Source organism: Hemitrygon akajei, chromosome 3 (genome assembly GCF_048418815.1).
Source record: "Hemitrygon akajei chromosome 3, sHemAka1.3, whole genome shotgun sequence".
Lineage (NCBI taxonomy): Eukaryota > Metazoa > Chordata > Chondrichthyes > Myliobatiformes > Dasyatidae > Hemitrygon > Hemitrygon akajei.
In genome coordinates this window covers 190,024,490-190,049,606 of record NC_133126.1, presented here as the reverse complement: position 1 = coordinate 190,049,606, position 25,117 = coordinate 190,024,490, and the positions used below count along the sequence as shown (strand labels likewise).

The following is a 25,117-nucleotide window of genomic DNA, read 5'->3' as shown; positions in this document are numbered from 1 at the left end:
GAAGTGTCGCTACTATTGATGTTATTGGGTTTTGCTTTGTAAGAAGTATTGTCTTGTAGGTGCTGCTAGAGTTGTTGTACATCTGATGTTCCCTCCAACCTCATTTGAAATTATCTTTTCGCCCTTCAAATAGCCCTCCGTAAATCATACCTGGTTTTCTGGTACAGGCCTGGGTCGCCAGACTTGAATGAGGGCATACAGGAACAAGATATGCCAACTAGTGGAGTGGTGTCACAGCAACAACCTGGCACTCAACATCAGTAAGATGAAAGAACTGATTGTGGACTTCAGGAAGGGTAAGATGAAGGAACACATACCAATCCTCATAGATGGATCAGAAGTGGAGAGAGTGAGCAGTTTCAAGTTCCTGGGTGTCAACCTGGTCCCAATATATATATAGAAAGAAGGCAAGACAGTGACTATACTTCATTAGGAGTTTAAAGAGATTTGGCAAGTCAACAAATACACACGAAAACTTTATAGATGTACCATGGAGAGCATTCTGACAGGCTGCATCACTGTCTGGTATGGGGGGGCTACTGCACAGGACTGGAAGAAGCTGCAGAAGTTTGTAAGTTTAGACGGCTCCATCTTGGGTACTAGCCGACAAAGTACCCAGGACATCTTCAGGGAGCAGTATCTCAGAAAGGCAGCATCCATTATTAAGGACCTCCAGCACCCAGGGCATGCCCTTTTCTCACTGTTACCATCAGGTAGGAGGTACAGAAGCTTGAAGGCACACACTCAGCGATTCAGGAACAGCTTCTTCCCCTCTGCCATCCGATTCTTAAATGGACATTGAATCCATGAACACTACCTCACTTTTTTAATATACATTATTTCTGTTCCTTGCACGATTTTTAATCTATTCAATATACTTATTTATTATTATTTTATTTTTCTTCTATATTATGTATCATATTGAACTGCTGCTGCTAAGTTAACAAATTTAATGACACATGCCGGTGATAATAAACCTGATTCTGATTCCTTGCTTTTATATTCTCGTCCTCATGAAATGAATGCTAACATTGCATTTGCCTTCCTCACCACAGACTCAAACTACAAATTAACCTTTAAGGAATCCTGCACAAGGACTTCCAAGTCCTTTTGCACCTCAGTTTTTTGTATTTTCTGTCCATTTAGAAAATAGTCAACCCAGTCATTTCTTCTACCAAAGTGCATGACTATACACATCCCAACAGTGTATTCTATCTGTCATTTCTTTGCTCATGCTCCTAATCTGTTAAGTCCTTCTGTAGCCTCTCTGTTCCCTCAAAACTACCTGCCCCTCCATCTATCTTCATATCGCCTGCAAGATTTTCAACAAAGCCATCTACCAAATCACCAACATAACATAAAAAGAATCGGTCCCAACACAAACACCTATGGAACATAACTAGTCACTGGCAGAAAGCCAGAAAAGGCTCCCTTTATTCCCACTATTTTCCCCCTATCAATTAGCCACTGCTTTATCCATGCTAGAATCTTTCCTGAGCTGTTAGCTTGTTACACAGCCTCTTGTGTGGTAGCTTGTCAAAAGACCTTCTGAAAATCCAAGTACAGAACCTCAACCAATACTCCTCTGTCTATCCTGCTTGTTCTTCAAAGAATTCCAACAGATTTGTCAGGCAAGATTTTCCCTTTAGGAAAACATGCTGACTACGGCCTATTTTATTATGTGCCTCCAAGTACCCAAAAACCACATCCTTAACAATTGACTCCAATATCTCCCCAACCACTGAGGTCAGACTAACTGGCATATAGTTTCCTTTCTGCTGTCTCTCTCCCTTGAAGAGTGGAGTGACATTTGCAATTTTCCAGTCTTGTGGAACCATTCCAAAATCTAGTGATTCCTGAAAGATTATTACTAATGCCTCTGCACCCTCTTCAGAAATCTGAGGTGTAGAGCATCTGGTCAGGTGACTTATCTACCTTCAGACCTTTCAGTTTTCCAAGAACCTTCTCCCTAGTTATGGTAACTTTACACATTTCATGTCCCCTTTCACCAGGAATTACAACCCTACTGCTAATGTAATGCACAGTGAAGAATGATGCAAAATACTTATTCAGTTAATCCAATTCCTTGTCCCCCATTACTACCTCACCAGTGGTCCAATATCCACTCTCGCCTCTCTTTTATACTTAAATGTATCTGAAGAAATTTTTGGTATCCTTTTTAATATTATTGGCTACCTTACTTTTGTATTCCATCTTTATTTTCTTAATGACTATTTTTTAGTTTCCTTCTGTTGGTTTTTAAAAACTTCCCAATCATCTGCCTTCCCATGAATTTTAGCTCTATTATATACCCTCTCTTTGTCTTTTTTGTTGCCTTCAACTTCTCTTGTTAGCCACGGTTGTGTCATCTTCCCTTTTGAATATTTCTTCCTATTTGGAATTTCAAAAGCATGCAAAGATGGCCAAGATGAAATAAATCTTCTACAATAACTAATATAAAACTGTTTATTTTAAGAGAGAGCAGATAAGACATTCATAATTTTCATTGTGATGTCACCTACACACAGCAGTGTAGCAGCACTGTGTGTGCTCCAAGACATCTTACATCACCACATCATTTAGCAACCAAATAATAAATGATCATCTTAACACTGCAGCACTTACCTCCTGAGCTTAGTGATGTCTAGGAGTTCCTGTGATGTCAGAGACCTTTTGTTGGTGTCACAAAGAAATCAATGCTTTCAATGTGGCCAGATAGTTCAGTTTATTTTACCCAGCTACGGTTAGCACAAGCACTAAAGTGTTGAGGAAAACGTCATCTTTAGCCAGAATTTATATCAAGACTATCCAATAAAACTTTCACCAAACTACAGCAACAGGTTGAAGACTTTCAGCTCATTCCCGATTACTGACTGGGACCTGCAGCCAAAATTCATAGCAATCATGTTTTTGTACTCCAGGCTGACTGCTGTGTTTCTTGCTATGACTCTCCTTATATTAGCCATTTTCAGTTTCTGTGCCAACATACTGCTGTTTTTTCCAAACTTTGAGACGCATTACACCACAAATATTTCTCCTACTGTGTTCTACCTAGGAGGAATTATTGGCTCTGGAATGTTGGTGAGTACATTTCACTCCTCCTGGTGAGCATTTTGAAAACTACAATAAAGAAAAAAACATTTTAAAATAGGAACAGTGTCGAGTATTTGTAAAAAATTATTTGTATCTTTTCCTGTTAGAATAGGTATTCATGCGCTTAGTAGTTAATTGATGTGTATGAAGTTTCTGCCAAACATAGACATTTTGTTAACATAAATTTTGCTCAATGGTTTCATTTTGATTTGGTTTGGTTTATTATTATTGTCATGTGTATGAAGATACAGTGAAAAGCTCATCTTTCATGTTGTTCATACAGATCAAAATCTTTACACTGTAAATTCAGAGAGAACAAGGTAACACAGTAACAGACAACAGGATAAAGTGTAACAGTCTCACATAAATAATACAGTGTAGTGGACAGGATTGTGTGGCATTCGTTAGTCTTGTGAGACCATGGGTTTGTGCCCTTTCCAAGGCGCAGGCCTGGGGAAGGTTGTATGGAAGACCGACAGTTGCCCATGCAGCGAGTCTCCCCTCTCCACGCCACTGATGTTGTCCAAGGGAAGGGCAAGGGCCAATACAGCTTGGCACCAGTGACGTCGCAGGAGTTGCCAGAGCAAGGGACTCCAGCTCCAAATTTGTCCTCAGGGTTTACTCCCGAAGCCTTTCCCATGAGTGGGTATGGCCACAAGGCAGCGGAGGTTTGAAATCATGAGTTTTCCCTCTCTTAGATGGACCGCCTTCCCGGGCTGACGAGCTCCATCTACCCATCTACAGGATTAAGTATTCATGTAATTCCAAAGCATGTTGTAAGTATACCAGGGCAAGAGAGTAACCAGAGAAAGAGTAGGGCCCTCAAGAGATCAAAAGGGGACAAGTGTGCATTGAGCTAGAAGATGTGGGTGAGGTCTCAAACGAATATTTTTTCATCTTTATTCACTGAAGAAAAACAATGTAATTGGAGAATTCAAGGAGGGAAACACTGAAACTAATTATTGTGAAAAAGTAAAATATTTTTAATATCAAATTTGACCTCGGTCAAAGTTTTATCTCTTGGATCAAATTGCTGTATCTGTGTCCTACTGCCTCTGTTTTGACTAATTTTCAGAAATCCCAGTTATTTAACCTCAAACGTGGCACTCGTCAGGGATGCCCTTTAAGTCCCTTTCTCTTTGATTTGGCTATAGAACCTTTGGCGATAGCATTTCGAAACTGTCCTGAACTGACCGGGATTTGGAGGGGGGGTGTTGAGCATAAAGTTTCTCTTTATGCTGATGACTTATTACTTTTTCTTTCAAATCCGTCTACATCCTTACCTCCAATGTTTTCACTTCTTGATCAGTTTAGCCAGTTTTCTGGCTATAAACTTAATTTACATAAGAGTGAACTTTTCCCAATTAATAAAGAAGCACAAGAATTAACATTTCGTGATCTCCCTTTTAAAGTAGTTCATAATCAATTTACTTATCTTGGGATTACAGTCACAAGGAAGTTCAAAGATCTTTTTTGTGAAAATTTTGCCAATCTTTTATATACTATAAAACAGAGTCTGTTCCAATGGTCACCTCTATCTATGTCTTTGGTAGGTCGTATTAATGTTGTTAAAATGTATGTTCTCCCTAAATTTTTATATTTATTTCAATCAATCCCAATTTTTATTCCTAAATCTTTTTTTGATTCCTTAGACTCTATCATTTTGTCATATCTGTGGAAGAATAAGCGTTCTAGAATTAATAAAGTCTATCTCCAAAAATCTAAAAAAGAGGGTGGCATGGCTCTACCTAACTTTTGTTTATATTATTGGGCAGCCAATATAAGTTGTGCTACCTTTTGGTCTTTTTTCCATGGCCAACCTGAGTGCCCTAATTGGGTGGCAATGGAGTTGAGTTCCACTAAAGATTTATCTATTTCTGCACTTCTTGGCTCTGTACTCCCTAGTAGCTTGTCCAGATTAATTGTTAACCCTCTTGTTAGACACACTCTGCATATATGGGCTCAGTTTAGGAAATTTTATGGTTTCTATGGTTTTTCCTTTTCTAGCCCTATCTTTCATAATCACCTTTTTTTACCTACTACGTATGATTCAGCATTCCATGATTGGTATAGGAAGGGCATTAGACATTTTGAAGATCTTTTTATTAATAATCGCTTCGCATCCTTTCAACAGCTCTCTGCTAAGTTCAATCTGCCTAATGCTCATTTTTTTAGATATCTCCAAATTAGACACTTTATTAACACTTTAATTCCTAACTTCCCTAAATGCCTGAGAAAAATGTTATGGATTTATTTCTTTCTATTAATCCACTGGGTAAAGGTTTAATATCATTTATTCGTGATAAATTAGCACTCTTACGACGTGCCCCTGTGGATAAAATTAGAATGGCTTGGGAGCATGATTTAAATATCTCCTTATCTGATGAGACTTGGGACTCGATTCTCAAATCGGTTAATTCAGCCTCTCATTGTGCTCGCCATTGCCTTTTACAGTTTAAGATTGTTCATAGAGCCCATATGTCTAAATCTAAACTATCTCGATTTTACCCTAATATTAGTCCTCTTTGTGATAAATGCAAAAGGGGCGAGGCCTCTCTTATTCATATGTACTGGTTCTGTCCTAGCTTGGAGAAATTTTGGAAAAATGTCTTCATAACTTTATCTTATATTCTGAATCACCACCTAGAACCTAACCCTTTAATTGCTCTGTTTGGTTTTTTGGGTGAGACAGATTTACGTTCGAGTCCGACTAAGTGTCGAATATTATCTTTTGCCTCTCTCCTGGCTAGACGTTTAATCCTCATTAGATGGAGAGATGTTGCCCCGCCCACGCATGCTCAATGGCTTAATGATATTATGTCCTGCTTAGACCTCGAAAAAATTCATTATTCAGTTCTTAATTCGGATATAAAGTTCCATAAGGTCTGGGGACCTTTTATTGAGTACTTTCATAACCTTCCTCTTACTAAGGTTTTTTTTTTGGTCCCTTGCTTTCACCTTTTTTTGGTAGTAGGCATTAATACCTTCTGTTTTTAAGTGTACTTACAGCTTTGGGGGTTTGAATGTCCTGATTTATATTCTCTATATTGTGTTGTGGTTGGTCTGGAGCTCTTTATTGTTGCTGGGCTTGGGGAGGATACTAATTTTACATGTCTTCAGTTTGGGTGCTTTCTCAACTATCTTTTTTTGTATTATATTATTATTGTATGTTTATTTTTGCACTGTATTAAGGTTCTTCATTTTGATTTGGGTTTTTTTTATCTGTAGCAATGTAGAAAATGCAAAAAAAAACTAATAAAAAAAATATTTTTAATATCTTTGTGAGCTTAAGCGGATTAAAATCCTGGGGCTAAAAGAGATTTATTCTTAATTTCTATAAGAGTCAAAGGAAATTATTTTTGGGGCTGTGACAGTGGTGTTTAAATCTTCACTGGCCACCTGCCAGTTTGCTGGAAGACAACTTGATATTTTATTCAAGTGTAGGAGGGATCAGCCACAGTTACAGACTAGTGAGTCTAAAATCAGTGCAAGGGAAAGTATTGGAGAAAATTACTAGGGGGTAGGATAAATTCATATTTGCAAAGGCACGAGTTAATCAAAGAGAGTCTGCATAGTTTTGTTAGAGGGAGATCCTGCCTGAGTGCTTTAATTGATGTTTTGATGAAGTAACAAAATGAATTAATGAAGACAGGTTCATCTAAGCCACATGAATTTCCAAAAGGCCTTGGACAAGGTTTGACATGGGAATCTGGTCCAACTGGTTAGGGCCCATGAGAAGCAGAGCAGCTTGCAAATGGATCCAAAACTGGTTTGATAATAGGCAACAGGAAGATGGGGAAAGTACTTTCTGTGATTGGAAGCCTGTGACTAATTATATACCACAGAAATTGGGGCAGGGACTCTTACTTTTTATTATGAAGCTTAGAAATTTGTATTGTTTTATTAAAAGGAGGAAAAGAAACCCATATTAGGGAAATAGGGATGAAAGACTAACATCTCTTTTTTTCTTGGATACAGATGATCTTCCCGGCATGGGTGATGCTGAAGTTGCGGAATAGGAATGAATGTATCAACTGGAATGATCCTTGTCGATGTTCAGCACCTTGCTGTCAAGCCTGCACTCACTGTGCCCCTTGTGACTGTCCCAAGTGCCCAAAATGCCAGTCATCACAGCTTTGCCGCACATGTAACTGCAGACCCTGCCGGGAGATTCTGCCCTGTGGATCCTTTGCAGCCTGCAAGACTTGCCCTGAATGCAAATTTGAACTCTGTGCTTCCTGTCGTGATTACTCCTGCAAGACCTGCCCCAAATGCAAAGTTGCCCCTTGTGCTTGCTGTCGTGACTACACCTGCAAGACCTGCCCCAAATGCAAATTTGCCCCCTGTGTTTGCTGTCGTGATTACACCTGCAAGACCTGCCCCAAATGCAAATTTGTCCCTTGTGCTTCCTGTCGTGACTACACCTGCAAGACTTGCCCCAAATGCAAAGTTGCCCCTTGTGCTTGCTGTCGTGACTACACCTGCAAGACCTGCCCCAAATGCAAGTGTGCGCCTTGTGTTTGCTGCCGCGAATGTACCCTCAAGACATGCCCCAACTGCAAGAGTCCCCCTTGTGCTTGTTGTCGTGACTGTACCTGCAAGATTTCCCCTGAATGCAAGTGTGCCCCATGTGTTTGCGGCTATGACTGTACATGCAACACCTTCCTCCAGAAACTCGGTGGATGTCTGGGTGTCATCTTTCAACTCTGTCAATGTCCATACTGTAGCTGTTGCTCTCTGGATACCAGCAAGTGCAGGCCATGCCAATGTGACAGAAAATCCCCGGTAAGGAACACCCAGCAGAATTACATATTGTGGTGATTTATTTATATTTATTTCAATCCATTTCCTATTTTAATTCAGTCACTACTGGCTACAAACTTATTAATCTGCCAAGAAATGCCTGTGGTTCTTAGTCCCACTTCATCTCAGTTTAAATTGCAAGTACAAGCTCCTGAGTATCAGTATTCTGGGGCAGTCTGTCAGTCTGAGGGACTGAAGATCACATATCTATGTTTCCTCAGTCACTGCTACCTCTGGACTTTTAAAGTACCTGATGCAAAGCTTCAGCTGAGGCAGGGGTGTCAAACTCATTTTAGGTCACAGGCCGGATTGAGCAAAATGCAGTTTCATGCGGGCCTGCAAACGCAGCTTTCGTTGCCTCCGTTTTTTCAGCCTGCTCTCATGTGTCTCTGTCTCTGCTATAACTACAAAGTGTTTCACTTTACAAATTCCGTTTCTTATGAAGAAGACTGCCGAATAAACACTAAAAACCCTGAAAACCTGGTACCTGAATAAACTCAGCATTAGCCATATCATACACCATAGGCGCTTCGATTACTGGGGCCAGCTTTAATAGTAATTAGATATTATCTCGCGGGCCAAAGATAATTCCACCGCGGGCCTTGAGTTTGACATATATGAGCTGAGGTTTCTCTAGAATGCTCAATCTCCCATCTGCCAGGACATTTTCCCTCAAGGTCAGGAAACCACTGTCACCCCCTCAGATTACCAGCACCATAGCTGGAACCTACTCCCCTCAGACATTCTATTCCAAATCCTTTTCCCAGTCTCATACCTACCTATCCATCCTTGGCCTTCTCCAGTCCTCTTTTTCTCGACACACGGGAGACTGGATCCAGTAGAGATAAAGGGTCTCAACTGAAAATGCCAACTGTCCACATTTCTGTGCACAGATGTTGCTTGACCCGCTGAGATCCTCCAGCAGTTTGTATCTAGCATCTCATATTCTGCTTGGGTCGTCTACAAAGCAAATCTGACATAACTTTATTATTCAGTTTTAGGTAACCCTCACCTTTGGTGTGCTTACCCTCTCAACTCTCTCCTTTTGATTCTCCACTTATCCTCTCACATTTGTCCCCTTTCCACTGTCCCTCCAGCCTCCCCATCATCCATCTTCATCTTCTTCCCCCTCATGGTTTCACCCCCAGGCTCCTCCCCATTTGGTTCATATTCAATCTGTCTTTTATCTCTTTCCTGATGGTTCCCATTTTACCTCCTTTATTTGTCAGATTACACCTAAAAGTTTTTGTATTCTTGCTCATCACTGTCTAGCAACTATCTCAACCATCACCTACCGCTTCTCCATCTCACTCCATTTGCAGCTCCTTTTCTGTTTGTCTGCCTCCACTTCCCCTCTTGTCATTGTTCTGGCCATCTTCTCTCCTCATTCTTCTCTGCCTCCTGTTCTTCTCACATTCGCTACCATAGCTATTGGCCATTCTTGTCCACCGCTTCCTGTCACCTCTTTATACTGGCAATCACCAGATGAAGGTGACAATAAACTTGAACTTCACTTTGAATTATTCTGACAAATGCTTGGTGTTTATGACCTAGCTGGTTGTGCAGTTGGGTTGAAGAAGGTTCACTTGGTGACAGTGTCCACATTTATTTTGGACATGGCAGTACAAGAGACTGCAGATACTGCAGTCTGAAGTAAAAAGACAAACTGATGGAGCAGCCAAGCAAACACAAGAAAACCTGCAGATGCTGGAAATTCAAAGCAGCACACACAAACTGCTGGAGGAACGGAGCAGAAAAAGAGTAAACAGTCAACATTTTGGGCTGAGACCATTCTTCAGGAACCAAGCAGCTGTGTCTGTGCAGGGAGATGGACAATCAATGCTATGGATTGAGTGATTCACTTCAGGAAAGAGAAAGTAGATCCAGTGGAGTGCAGAGAAACAGAAGAGATCTAAGCTTAAAATTTATAGTAATGGCATCCTAGGAACACTGGAACTGACCTTTTCTTATGTCTGTTCAGCCATACATCTGCAAAGCCTTATCCTAAAATGTCCATTGTCCTCTGGCTCCATAGATGCTGCCTGGCTCAGTGAATTCTTCCATTGCCTCTTGTGTTGCATCAAGATTAATGTGTTCCATAATGGGATATATATTCATGGATTTCACAAAGTTTAATTAACTCCTGGTATATTACCACTCATCAAATACAATTTTGAAATCTTGAATTGACCATGACGCTTATTAAAGTGTGATGGGTGGTGCGGGAAGTTCTTATGTGCATGCTATATGAAAATGTCTTTCCTGGCTTTAGCCGAGTGGTCTCGCTGTAATCTGAACCAAAGAAAGCACAGCATTCCGTCTATGGGCTGTGACAATACTTTCTCTGTCTACATTTCTCACTGCTGGCATAATCAAACACCCCACCCATTCTAGACATTCTCTCTTTAACCCCTCCCTATCAAGCAGAAGATACAAAGCGTAAAAGCAAGTACCAGCAGGTTCAAGGGCAACTTCTATTCGATTGTTATCAGATACTTGAACAGATCTCTTTTATGATAAGAATGAATTGTTGTCCTCTTAATATACCTTACATGATCTTGAACTTTATTGCTTGCCTGCACTGCACTTTTTTGGTAGTTTGACACTTTATTTTGCATTGTTATTGTTTTACCATATTATAGCTCAATACACTGTCTAATGATTTGATCTGTATAAACAGTGTGCAAGACAGGCTTTTCACTGTCTCTTGCTACATACCCCAGTAATAAACCAACACCAATACAACTGTTAACCTTTCTGGCACTAGACCCACTGAAGTGCGCACTGAAATTATGTGGAGGTAAAGGTTGAATCAAAGAAAAGAGCCCTGGAAATTCTGCCACCAACATAGAAAAACACCACCAAAATAATCAGAAAAACATGGTGCTAAACATTTGAATATTATGAAAGAGACACCTGTAAAGTTTTTCCTAAATTGTAGAGGAAGATAAATGTTTTGTCATTTTGTGAACTCTTTACCTCTCTCACCATCTTAGTTTATTCTACTATCATTGAGAATCTTCTATTAAAATAATTACAGAGAAACTGTTGTTTAGTTTCTCTTCTTCCCTCATTACAAGCCTCTTGTCCTATTAATTTTTGGTTTATTTCTTTCCTAGATCTACGTGCTAATCTTCAGTATCATGGGAGTGATGGGAGCTGCATATGGCTTCATTGTGTCATCCATGGCATTGAAAATTGGTCCATTATGCCGTGTAACACAGCTGGGAGAATGGAGGCATCCTTTCAATAGAGGGTAAGAGTAGTGCTTACCTCAGAAGAGTAAATTGGTTCAGTGCGTGGTGGGAATCTGACTTCAATGAGTAACATTTTTGTCTCTGATTCAAAAGTTTTTGGTTCAAGTCATATTTGAGAGTCTGTGGTGGGATTTATGCGTGGAAGTATGTGTGTGAGGCCGGTGTTTTATGCTCGATGTCAGATGTGGTAAGTCCGGGAGACTCCCAGCCTACATCTGCACCAGGTGTGTTGAACTGCAGCTCCTTAGGGACTGCGGTAGGGAACTGGAGATGCAGCTCGATGACCTTCGTCTGGTCAGGGAGAGTGAGGAGATGATAGAGAGGAGCTATAGGCAGGTAGTCACACCGGGGCCTGGGGAGACATAAGTGGTAACAGTCAGAAAAGGGAAGGGCAGGAGTCAGAGGCTGGAGAGTATCCCTGTGGTTGTACACTTTGACAATAAGTATTCCTGCTTGAGTACTGTTGAGGGGTACGCCCGCGTCTCTGGCGCCGAGTCTGGCCCTGTGGCTCAGAAGGGTAGGGGAAGGAAGAAGATGGCAGTAGTGATAGGGAATTCTATAGTTAGGGGGTCAGACAGGCGATTCTGTGAACGCAAGAAAGAAGCACAGATGGTAGTTTGCCTCCCAGGTGCCAGGGTCCGGGATGTTTCTGACCACGTCCACGAGAAGCAGGACCACAAAGGTAGTTATCTCGGGATTACTACCTGTGCCATGCGACAGTGAGTATGGGAATAGAGTGAGGTGGAGAATAAATGTGTGGCTGAGGGATTGGAGCAGGGGGCAGGGATTCAGACTTCTGGATCATTGGGACCTCTTTTGGGGCTGGAATGACCTGTACAAAAAGGACAGGTTGCACTTGAATCCTGGGAGACCAATATTCTGGCGGGGAGGTTTGCTAAGGCTATTGGAGAGAGTTTAAAATAGGATTGTTGGGGGGTGGGAACCAAACTGAAGAGATGGAGGAAGAGGTGGTTGTCTCACAAATAGAGAGAGCTTGAAGGCAGTGCGAGGGGAAGGATAGGCAGGTGATAGAGAAGGGACGTGCTCAGACTGATGGTTTGAGATGTGTCTATTTTAACGCAAGGAGTATTATGAACAAAGCTGATGAGCTTAGAGCTTGGATCTGTACTTGGAGCTATCATGTTGTGGCCATTACAGAGACTTGGATGGCTCAGGGGCAGGAATGTTTACTTCAAGTGCCAGGCTTTATATGTTTCAGAAATGACTGGGAGGGAGGAAAAAGAGATGGGGGTGTGGCACTGTGGATCAGAGATAGTGTCACAGCTACAGAAAAGAGGGAAGACATGGAGGGATTGTCTACTACGGAGACTCTGTGAGTGGAAGTTATGCACAGGAAGGGGTCAATAACTCTACTGGGTGTTTTTTATAGACCACCCAATATTAACAGGGACGTCGAGGAGCAGATAGTGGAAAGGTGTAATAGTAACAGGGTTGTCGTGGTGGGAGATTTTAATTTCCCAAAATATCAATTGACGTCACCCTAGAGCGAAGGGTTTAGATGGGATGGAGTTTGTTAGGTGTGTTCAAGAAGGTTTCTTGACACAACATGTAAATAAGCCTACAAGAGGAGAGGCTGTATTTGATCTTGTATAGGGAAATATACTTGGTCAGGTTTCAGATCTCTCAGTGGGAGAGCATTTTGGAGATAGTGATCACAATTCTATCTCCTTTAACATAGCTTTGGAGAGGGATAGGAACAGAAGTTAGGAAAGTGTTTAATTGGGAACAGATATTCTCAAGGAATTTTACGGAAGAAATGTGACAAGACAGACGGACAGACGTACTTTATTAAATCCGAGGGAAATTGGGTTTTGTTACAGCCGCACCAACCAAGAATAGTGAAGAAGAATAGCAATATAAAACCATAAATAATTAAATAATAAGTTAATCATGCCTAGTGGAAATAAGTCCAGGACCAGCCTATTGGCACAGGGTGTCTGACACTCCAAGGGAGGAGTTGTAAAGTTTGATAGCCACAGGTAGGAATGACTTCCTACGACGCTCAGTGTTACATCTCGGTGGAATGAGTCTCTGGCTGAATGTACTCCTGTGCCTAACCAGTACATTATGGAGTGGATGGGAGTCATTGTCCAAGCTGGCATGCAACTTGGACAGCATCCTGTAATCAGACACCACCGTCAGAGAGTCCAGTTCCACCCCCACAACATCACTGGCTTTACGAATGAGTTTGTTGATTCTGTTGGTGTCTGCTACCCTCAGCCTGCTGCCCCAGCACACAACAGCAAACATGATAACACTGGCCACCACAGCCTCGTAGAACATCCTCAGCATCATCTGGCAGATGTTAGAGGACCTCAGTCTCCTCAGGAAATAGAGACGGCTCTGACCCTTCTTGTAGACAGCCTCAGTGTTCTTTGACCAGTCCAGTTTATTGTCCATTCGTATCCCCAGGAGTTTGTAATCCTCCCCCATGTCCACACTGGCCTCTTGGATGGAAACAGGGTTCACCGGTGCCTTAGCCCTCCTCAGGTCCACCACCAGCTCCTTAGTCTTTTTCACATTAAAGCTGCAGATGATTCTGCTCGCACCACGTGACAATTTTTCGCACCGTCACCCTGTACTCAGCCTCCCTTGCTGATGCATCCAACTATGGCAGAGTCATCAGAAAACTTCTGAAGATGGCAAGACTCTCTGTAGTAGTTGAAGTCTGAGGTGTAGATGGTGAAGAGAAAGGGAGACAGGACAGTCCCCTGTGGAGCCGCAGTGCTGCTGACCACTCTGTCTGACACACAGTGTTGCAAGCACACGTACTGTGGTCTGCCTGTCAGGTAATCAATAATCCATGACACCAGGGAAGCATCCACCTGCATCATTCTCAGCTTCTCACCCAGCAAAGCAGGGCAAATGTCCAAGGGATACTTGCATGGAGTTCTGCATAGGTAAGTTCCAATGAGACAGAGAAAAGATGATAGGGTGCAGGAACCATAGTGTACAAAGGCTGTTGTAAATCTAGTCAAGAAGAAAAGAAGATCTTATGAAAGGTCCAAAAAGCTATGTAATGATAGAGATCTAGAAAATTACACGGCTAGCAGGAAGGAGCTTAAGAAATTAGGAGAGCCAGAAGGGGCCATGAGAAGGTCTTGGGGGAAAGAATTAAGGAAAACCACAAGGTGTTCTACAAATATGTGAAGAAGCAAGACGATAAGATGTGAGAGAATAGGACCAATCAAGTGTGACAGTGGAAAAGTGTGTATGGAACCGGAGGAAATAGCAGTGGTACTTAATGAGTACTTTGCTTCACTATTCACTACGGAATATTCACTAGAGATAGCCCAGGAAATTATAGACCAGTGAGTCTTACTTCAGTGTTTGGTAAGTTGATGGAGAAGATCCTGAGAGGCAGAATTTATGAACATTTGGAGCATAATATGATTAGGAAGAGTCAAATGGCTTTGTCAAAGACAAGTCTTCCCTTACAAGCCTGATTATAGTTTTTGAGGATGTGACTAAACACACTGATGAAGGAAGAACAGTAGATGTAGTATATATGGATTTCAGCAAGGCATTTGATAAGGTACCCCATGCAAGGCTTATAGAGAAAGTAAGGAGGCATGGGATCCAAGGGAACATTGCTTTGTGGATCCAGAACTGGCTTCCCACAGAAGGCAAAGAGTGGTTGTAGACGGGTCATATTCTGCATGGAGGTCGGTGACCAGTGGTGTGACTCAGGGATCTGTTCTGGGACCCCTACTCTTCATGATTTTTATAAATGATCTGGATGAGGAAGTGGAGGGATGGGTTAGTAAGTTTGCTGATGACACAAAGTTTGGAGTTGTTGTGGATGGTGTGGAGGGCTGCCAGAGGTTACAGCGGGACATTGAATGGATGCAAAACTGGGCTGAGAAGTGGTAGATGGAGTTCAATGCAGGTAAGTGTGAGGTGGTTCATTTTGGTAGGTCAAATATGATTGCAGAATATAGTGTTAATGGTAAGACTCTTGGCAGTGTGGAGGATCAGAGGGATCCTGGGGTCTGAGTCCATAGGACATTCAAAGCTGCTGCGCAGGTTGACTCTGTGGTTAAGAAAGTATAAGGTGCATTGGCCTTCATCAATCGTAGGATTGAATTTAAGAGCCGATAGGTAATGTTGCAGCTAAATAGGATCCTGATCAGACCCCTCTTGGAGTACTATGCTCAGTTCTGGTCACTTCACCACAGGAAGGAAGTGGAAACCATAGAAAGGGTGCAGAGGAGATTTACACAGATGTTGCCTGGATTGGGGAGCACGCCTTATGAGAACAGGTTGAGTGAACTCGGCCTTTTCTCCTTGGAGCGATGGAGGATGAGAGGTGACCTGATAGAGGTGTATAAGATGGTGAGAGGCATTGATCATGTGGATAATCAGAGGCTTTTTCCCAGTGCTGCAATGGCTAGCATGAGAGGACATAGTTTTAAGGTGTGTGGAAGAAGTAACAGAAGAGATATCAGGGGTAAGTTTTTTATGCAGAGAGTGGTGAGTGCGTAGAATGGGCTGCCAGCAACAGTGGTGGAGGCAGATATGATAGGGGTCTTTTAAGAGACTCCTGGACGGGTACGTGGAGCTCAGAAAAATAGAGGGCTATGGGTAACCCTAGGTAATTTCTAAGGTAAAGACATGTTCAGCACAGCTTTGTGGGCCGAAGGTCCTGTATTCTACTGTAGGTTTTCTATGTTTCTATTTCCAAAGCCACACTTAGTTACAGTATTAAAACAGCTAATCACTCGTGTGGACATAAAAAGATGCCATTGTGTTATTTTAAAGACCTCTTTAAATAATAAATTTATACACTTGAACTCCAAATTTCAAAATCTACCTTGACTTCAGATCCTAGTTTATATCTTTATAGATTTGTGAACTATTCTTTATGCTTGGTTGATAGGGATTACCTAGATAATTCTAGCCTATGGATCAAGTGTTTGGAGCCGGAAAATGTGATCTTTTGGCACATCTTGTTATTCTCCATCCTGCTGGTGATCAGCACTGTTGAATTCATCATCTGTGTCGCACTACTCATTAATATTCTACTCACTATATTCTGTGGAAATATAAATTGTTTCAAGGTAAGCCTAGTGGAAATCTTTAAAGAGTACCCAAAAGTTCTTAAGAACCCTAGGTATCACATGTTGACCATATAATGGCATCTTCAGCAACAGAGTGTTACAAGAATCTACTCCTTAGTAATAATGATCAGGGAGACACAGAGAAAATTTGTAATCATCGACAATTACCTTTATTGTCTCAAATGCAGAACACATGAACTTAACATAACCAAATACCTGTGTGCATTCCTAGAACATAGAACATATTCCTATTAAGCTTTCTTGACCTTCCATGAACAGTCAAGGAATAGAAAATATAATTCCAGTCAAAAAGGTGTCTCTGCTGGCCTCGTTTTCCTCAGAGTCCCATTTCGAAGCTCCACATCCATGGGGCACATTACATCCACAATTATGGATCTCTAAAAAGAGTCATCGCTGCCTTGTATCTGAAAACCTCTGTTCTTACATTCATTCCTTACCAGTTCATATGTTGCATTTCAGTTCTATTGACTACAGGTCACCTAACTGTCCTCTAACACTTCTATTTGCTCTGTTCCAAGCAAACATCCATTTATTGCTCTCCCCCAGCAAGGGACAACTGGTTCTCTTCAGTAACCAGCTTGATTCTTTCGGGGTAGGCACAAACCCCAACAGTCACAAACTAGCATGTTATATCAAAGAATGCCTCACAAATAACTTCTTATTTGGAAATGACCTTTACTCCAGCAGATTACCTGGAGCATCATTGTATCTACTTTATAACACTGATCAAGCCAAGCTACTTTAGGTCACAAATCAGTTCACAAAAGGGCAGCCTCCATTTCCAAGTACATGGCAAGAATAAAGACAATTGGTCTATTTGCTTCCACTGTCCTTGATTAATTTAAATTCACTGATTTGCAGACTGTACTTCTTTCTAGCCAACAAGAGTAATGATTTAAACCTGGCCAACTCATTGTTTCATTCAGAGCATACCAAAGCTGAGCAAATTATTATTTATAAAATGTGAAAATCTTCAAAGCTCTTTCAGTCTTTTGTTTTCCGGGTCACTTAACACCAGTGGAAATTTAGCAGGGCAATGGAACTGGCCTACTCCAGAATTCCTTGGAGTTCTCAGCCCTAGCTCAGAGGTCATAGGTTCAAGTGCCTCACAGAGAGATTTAGACTTTGCAATGCAATAACAAGGGAGTGTGCCACTGTCATGAGTACTGTCTTTCAGATCAGTTATTCACTCAGGTAAACGTATATATTCCCAAAGCAATTCATTGGGGAACAGGGAGATCTTCTTTGCGTCCTGGATTATGGAAATCCGCAAGGCATTCTGCACACACGTGAAAATCAGGAGGATGATTTGTGTGAGAGTACGTCCTATCAGGAATAAATGTGGAAGCATACTTAGAGTTGGAGAAGGTGGGGAAGTACTTAATGAATACTTTGCTTCAGTATTCAGCAGTAAGAGGGGCCCTGACAAATGTAAAAACAGTTGATAATCTGGAACATAGTCATCATCAAGAGCTAGATTGTACTGGAATTTTTAATAAACAATTGGAAAGCTAAGTTCTAGAGCTGGACAGGATAAACTCCAGATTATTACTGGAGGCAAGTAAAGAGATTGTTGAATATTTGGCATTGATCTTTGTGTCTGCGTTGGCCACAGGAGTAGTAGCAGAGGAATGGAGGGTGGCAAATGTCTTTCCTATGTTCAAGAAAGGTAATAGGGACAATCATGGAAATTATAGAATGGTGAATCTAATGTCAGTGGTGCACAAACTATTAGAGAAGATTATTAGGCACTGAATTTATCAGCATTTGGAGCAGCATAGTTTAATTAGGAACAGTCTGAACAGCTTTGTGAAGGGCAGTTCATGCCTCACCAGCCTGATTGAATTCTTTGAGGAAATGACAAAACTAATAGATGAAGGGAAAGGAATGGAATTGGTCCATATTGGTTTTAATAAGATGTTTGGTGGTGTAGAAGGGTGTGGTAGGTTACAATGAGACACGGATAGGATGCAGAGCTGGGCTAAGAATTGGCAGATGGAGTTCAATCCCAAAAATGTGTTAAATAATGCATTTTGGAAGATTGAGCTTCAAAGCAGAATACAGGATTAAAGACAGGATTATTAGCAGTGTGGAAGAGCAGGGGGTCAATATCCATAGATACCTCATATTTGCCACATAAGTTTTTTAGGGTAGTTAAGAAGGTGTGTGGTATACTGGCCTTCATTACTCAGTGGATGGTGGGGAATTAAGTTCAAGACTACTATGTAATGTTGCATCTCTGTAAAACTGGTTAGACCACACTTGGGATATTGTGTACAGTTCTGTTCATTCTGCGAATGATGTCAAAGCTTTAGAGATGGTACAGAGGGCATAAACCAGAATGCTGCCTAGGTTAGAAAGCATATCTTATGAGGATAGGTTAAACTAAGTTCTGGAAGGAGAGGTGGATACATTGAGGTGTACAGGATGATAGGAGGCATAGATAGATACAGTGGACAACCAGAGACTTTCTGTTTGCAAATGGCTGATACAGAGGGGCATAACTTTAAGGTGATTGAAGAAAAGTATAGTGGGGTGGGGTGTCAGAGGTATGTTTATTTTTTACACAGAGGGTGTATGTATGGAATACACTGCCAGGGGAGGTGGTAAAGGCAAATAAACTAGGGAAATTTAAGAGACTCTTAGACAGGCACATGGATGAAAGAAAAATGGAGAGCTATGCAGCAGGGAATAGTTAAATTGATCATAGAGTAGGTTCAAAGTTCAGCACAACATCTGCCAAAGGCCTGTATTCTGCTGTATGTTCTATGGTCTCAGAGGATACAAATTACATAGGCTTAAATGTAAGAATGGAGAGAGGGAGGGATTCGGGAAATTTACATTTGCTTTAGGCAGCGGAAATCAGCAAATTGTTGGAGCAGTGGGTAGATGTGTTTCTGGTTGTTAAATGATTTGTATGAGACACCAAATGGATGGTTGCTAAATTTGCTGTCAACAAAATGTAAGTTGAATGTATGTTCTGAAGAAGGTATAAGACTGTGTAGAGCAGTAATTTTTATAACAGAATATAATGCTGGAAAATGTGCTCTTGTCCACTTTGGCATATCATTTAATTGCTGTGAAGTTGCGAAACTCCAAGGTGTAGAAGGACATTGATTGCTCATTTTGTCCTGACACTTGCACTCTGTCTGATTTGAGTGCTTCAGCTGAAAGTATATATCGAGCAACAAATAACTTACTTTTCTCTCTCCACAGGGCCAAGATCTTGACTAACTCCAGGCTGAAGTGCATTCTACTTGTGTCCACAAACTTTTCTCTTTTTTGTCACTTTTTTTTGTCTGATTCTATCTATTTTGACAATTGTGAGATGAGCGTAGGACAGGCTATATGCTTCAGCATATCAACATTTAGAGAGGATGCATGGGAGCTTTATAAAACATTAGGAAAGATGAGGTTTGGGGTCAGTCATGATATACACAAGTAGTGAGGGAAGAAAATACTGCATCTTTGGTGATAATCTTTGTGTCCTCTCTAGCCTCAGGACTCATGCCAGAAAAATGGAGGGTGGCAAATGTTATTGGATTCTTCAAGAAAGGATATAGGGATAATACTGGGACTTATAGATCAGTGAGGTCAACAACCATGGTGAGCGAGACTTTGGAGAGGATTATTAGACAAGATTTATGAGGAATTGGAGAAGCATACCTAGATTAAGGGTAATCAGTGTAGTTTTCTAAGTGACAGGTCATGGCTTATGAGACATTGAACTGTCTGAGGAAGTGACAATCAAATTGATGAACATAGAGCAGTAGACATGGTGTATATGCATTTTAGTTAGGTGTTAGATTTAAAAAATATGAAAATTATGCTACATATTTCAAAGGATATAAAAAGGAGCACATGACAATATTCTCAAACTGTGAGTAGTGCCTAGTGGTAGAGGTTGAGAGAGAGAGAGGAAAAGAAGTTCCCTCGGGCAGTTTAGTGTGCAACATGAATTAGTGATTGGGTGATAAATATTATTTAGTGTCTTTCAGTACATTAAATTCTTTTTGTTCTTTCTGTATTTATTCTTTATATTGATCCAATAAAGTAATTATAACCTTGAGTCCAAGGTTATGCTTGTAGATACTTGCTGCTGAATCTGAAAAGAGCAAAGAACAAATTTTAAAATATTTTCATTAAACATCTCTCAGCCAATATTACAAGATCAATTATCAGCTCATGGTTGTGTTGTAGTTTGTGGAGTTTACATTGGATGTAAGTGCACTTTACACCATAAAGTATTTTAGAGAATCTGAGTGTATACTGGTTTAATTCTGCCCACCTTAAATTAGTTGGATTTGCTAACAACACATGAATCACAGGGAAAACAAAATGACTCACCTTTAAAGTCTGAGGTAAAAGGGGGATTATTGAATATCTGCCCATATTTTGGACTGCTCTTCTCAATCAGAGGTCCTTTCAGTGAGGTTTTACAGCTTCTGCAGAATGCTTGCTCCTCTCTCCCTGTGAAACCCCTTTCTGCTAACTCAATGGCTGGTTGCAGGATCGCAGAGAGAGCTTGGGGGCAGATGAACGCCATTAGAAAATGCAGCACGGTGAATTAACCCTTCTCCACAGAGGGACAGATCAATCCTCCAACACCACCTCCAGGAAAAGAAAGCAGCAGATTAAAGTTATTGGATCACTGAGTGACCATATCAGGTCCTGAAGGAAGAGAGAGAAGTGCAGTATATAATTAATGTGATAATTCCTATCATAAAACCATCCCTGTGATTAACTCAACAGATAAGAGTGCATGGACCTCTCCTGAAATCAGAGTTCACACTCCATTTACTGTTGCTCCCCACTTACAGCTGTATATAGATCTGGTACTGCCCTCATCCCATGAAGTGTTTGATTAAAACTACCTTCTGCACAAAGAGGATGATAAAGAGTAGATTAATTAAACAGGCTTGTCCTTGTTTGGCATGGATTAGTGGGTCTGAAAAGGCCTTTCAGACCAATTTGACAAAATACCCACTGAAGTTAGTCCCATTTGCCTTGTATTTCTCTAAACTTTTCCAATCCATATACTTGTTCAAATGTCTTTTAAATGTTGTCATGGTACCTGCCACAAATACTTTCTCTGGCAGTTTCTCACATAAACGCCCCATCAATGAAAAAATTTGCCTCTGAAGAACCTTTCAAATCTTTACCCCTCTCTCCATAAATCTATGCCCTCTAGTCTTTGGTTTCCTTTCACTGTGGGAAAAAGGATGGACAGTGTGAACTGAGGGGCTCATTCTGTGCGGTAGCACTCAATGTACCTACCTTACTCAGGTGAAGATAAATGAACCTATGTGCCTGTGATTCTGCAAGTTTTTTTTCATTATACCTGTACTTGATAAACTTGAAAATAAACATGACACTACTATTGAAAAACATTTTTTATTCCCTGAGCATGAGACTAAAATTAAACAATAGGATACTAAATGGATCTATTACCAATGCAGTTTATCTCAATCCATTTGGATTCAGCTGGGTGGATAAACTCAATTTTCCGACAATTTTAATGATGCTGAACTCTTCTGTTGAATAGTACCCCATTAAATAGTCTGAGGTAGACAAAAATAACAGTTGATATGGAAGGAACAGGACAATTCTTTCTTATGTCGCATGAATATGAGAAACAGAAGCTGACCAAAGCTGACTGATGGGTGATCTTATCAATGTTTAATAAAATAATAAGAGCCACAGATAGGGTGAATGCACAGTCTTTTTTCCAAGGAAATGGTATCTAAAACTAAAGGGCATTCGTCTAAAGTGAAAGAGAGGAAAGATTGAAAAGGGACCTGACGGGCAAATTGAGTACAGAGAGATTGCTACATATGGAATGAGTTGCGTAGCGCAAAACAGCGAGAAAAAAAGGCCCTTTGGCCCATTATAGACCATGCTAAACTGTTCTGCCTAAGCCAGTCAACCTGTACCAGGGTATCCAAGCTTCTCTTAAGTCTTGAAATCGAACCCGCATGCCCACTTGATTTGACAGTTTGTTGCATACTCTCACCAACCTCTGAGTGAAGAAGTTTCCCCTCTTGTTCCCCCTAAGCATTTTACCTTTCACCCTTAAACCATAACCTCTGGTTCTAGTCTCAGCTTGCAATACCCTATTCATGCTCCTCAAAAAAACATAAAGACAAAAGAGCAGGACTAGGCCATTCAAGTCTGCCTTGCCACTTCATTATTGGCTGATTTATTTTCCCTTGACACCCTTATCTAACCTCACTTTAAATATACCCATTGACTTAGTTCCATAGTTGTCTGTGGCAATGAATTCCATGGATTCACCATGTTCTAGCTAAAAGAATTCCTCATCTTTGTTCCAGATGTCCTATTCTGAAACTGTTACTATATCTGAAAAAAAATACATTTCCATTGAAAGGCTTAGAGTGGATGTGGAGAGAATGTTTTCTATCTACAGTGGGCACAGTGTTAGAATAGTGGGATGTCCCTTTAAAACAAAGACGAAGAGTGATTTCTTTAGCCAGAGGGTGGTGAATCTATGGAATCCATTGCCACAGATGGCCGTGGAGAGAAATTTTTGGATATATTTAAGGTGGAGTTGGAGTAGTAAGAACATATCAGCCACGATGGAATGGCAGAGTAGACTCAATGGGTCAAATGGCCTAATTTGGCTCCTATGTTTTATGGTCTCGACCTATGACCTCTAGTTCTAGGTTCACCCAACCCGAGGGGAAAATGCATAGTTTTAAGTATCTCTATAATATTTCCCCTCATTCTCCTGCTCCGCATGGAATACAGGGGTGGCTTGCCGACCCAGATAGCACATACAAAACCTGCTTGCCATATGGCATACAGTGCTGACCCTCGATTCCTAACACCCCGTCCCTATTAAATAGATGTGAAAAATATTTTACTGCCGATTGAAGCAGCAAATGGTGTTTTACAAACCCGGAGCAGAGAGATGTTTCCACAGGGGATGCCTCACACCGTTTTGGCGCCAGGAAGATGGCTGCGAGACCCTGTGAAGTTGGGTGATCAGGTATGAAACGTTGGCGGACCTGGTCAACATGTTGGTATTGGGATGGTGGACGGTGGGACCGGTTGGTGGTGGCTTCACTCTGCTTCTACTGTTCCTTCTGACCTCTGAGAGTGAACATGGGATTTCAAGTGATGGTAACGGTAAATACTATATGCAGTGTGGCGCCCCATGAATATTGAAATTTGTTCACAAGAAACCTATTATTAAAAGTATGTTATTTAAGTTAATCAGTGAAATTGTTTTAAGTTACGTTTACCCTTTCAGCTGTTTGGAATGTCAGATACAACAGCCAAAAAAAACAAAAAACAAAAGCATTCAAATAATGGAGAAGAGGCAGACATCGTGGACTGAGATGGAAACTCTGGAGCTGACATCTACTAGAGATCATGGACATTATGGTCCGGGAAGACTACAAGATGCTGTGGGATAGCACTTTTTGGATTGGCCAGTCTCGGTATCCGCATGAAGCTGCAGCTCTTGTTCTCAAAGTTTGATACAAGGTACTAAAAAAATTTCTCCCACGGTGTGGTATCTCAAGGGGATCTAGCTCTGGAATATCGGTGAGTACATCTCAATCTACTAGTGAACATTTTGAAAACTGCAATAAGAATATAAACTTATAAAAATAAAAAAATGAGCATTTGGGACGCTTTTAATGTGCTTTCTTTCTGCCACAAACTAAGATAATGCACTTTAAGAATTATATGTAAGAAGTTACTGTGAAACTTAATTAGGTATTCTACCACTGTGAATGTGTTTTTTCATATCTACAAAGAGTGGCAGAATAGAAGGATGTCTCTTTAGAACAGATGAGGAATTTATTTAGCCAGAGGGTGGTGAATCTGTGGAATTCATTATCACAGATGGCTGTGGAGGCCAAGATTGAATATATTTAAAAAGGGGCTTGGTAGGTTTTTGATTCGCCAGGGTGTCAAAGGTTATTGGGGAGAAGACAGGAGAACGGGGTTGAGAAAGAAAATAAATCAACCATGATCAAATGGGGGGCAGACTTGGTGGGCCAAATAGTCTAATTCTGTCCTATGTCTTATGGTCTTATGTTAAATTAGCATGCAGATCTAGGACATTTGGACAAAAAGCTAGCATGGAGTGAAAAAGAGAATCCGAAACAACACTATGCTGTGAACTTGTACAAAGAGATTATCAACGACAGCAGAACAAACTATATAGATAGTGAGAGCACTGAATAGGCGTCAAGATGACCAAAAACATCTGAGTCATAAACTTATACAATAATCAGAGGTGACTCTTTCATAATCAAATATTTAGCAATGTTAATATGATGTTCCTGATTATACTGTATTTGGTAGTGTTTTCCCTTTCTCTGTGTTGGTGACAGCATTCCCAGAGCTTTTTCTGATTCAACCATCGCCTCCACAGAATTTCAATATCCCCGTTAGCGGGTGTGGTGCCAGAAAGGATAACAGTTGGTGTTAGTTTATCGTTGTCACATGTACCAAGATAGTGAAAAGCTTGTCTCGCATGCTTATTATCCAGATCAAACATTGGACTGTACATTTAGGTGGAACAAGGTAAAACTATAACAATGCCAAATGTAAAATCTACAGATTAAGTGCTTTCTCAGTAAACAATAAAGTGGATGATTATAATGAGATAGATTGTGAGGCCAAGAGTCTATCTTAGTGCACCTGTTCAGAGTCTATAACAGAGAGATAGAAGATGGTTGTGAGTGCGCTGGTCCTACGTGCTCTCAGATCTTTTTCCTGAGTGGAGAAGGGGGAAGGGAGAATGTTTTGGGTGGGTGGGGTATTTTATTACGCTGGCTGCTTTATGTGAAGTATATACAGGGTCCATAGAGGGGCGAGCGTGCTTCC

General features: G+C 41.0%; 1 protein-coding gene across 1 annotated transcript; it reads left to right on the top strand.

Moving 5' to 3' along the window:
* The first annotated feature begins 198 nt into the window (after positions 1-198).
* Positions 199-24,472, top strand: LOC140724606 (uncharacterized). The gene is made up of 5 exons (XM_073039030.1): positions 199-296; positions 7,072-7,878; positions 11,016-11,152; positions 16,054-16,234; positions 24,332-24,472. Exons 2-5 carry the CDS (start codon positions 7,072-7,074, stop codon positions 24,470-24,472), a joined length of 1,266 nt encoding a protein of 421 aa, XP_072895131.1. The 5' UTR covers positions 199-296.
* The last annotated feature ends 645 nt before the right edge of the window (positions 24,473-25,117 follow it).

What these genes read in the sequence shown, in the direction of transcription:
- LOC140724606 (XM_073039030.1), top strand. Translation starts at nt 7,072, where the DNA reads ATGATCTTCCCGGCATGGGTGATGCTGAAGTTGCGGAATAGGAATGAA. An exon ending in AGGCATCCTTTCAATAGAGG is followed by an intron (nt 11,153 to 16,053) that starts GTAAGAGTAGTG and finishes CTTGGTTGATAG; the next exon opens with GGATTACCTAGATAATTCTA. An exon ending in GAAATATAAATTGTTTCAAG is followed by an intron (nt 16,235 to 24,331) that starts GTAAGCCTAGTG and finishes ATGTTAAATTAG; the next exon opens with CATGCAGATCTAGGACATTT.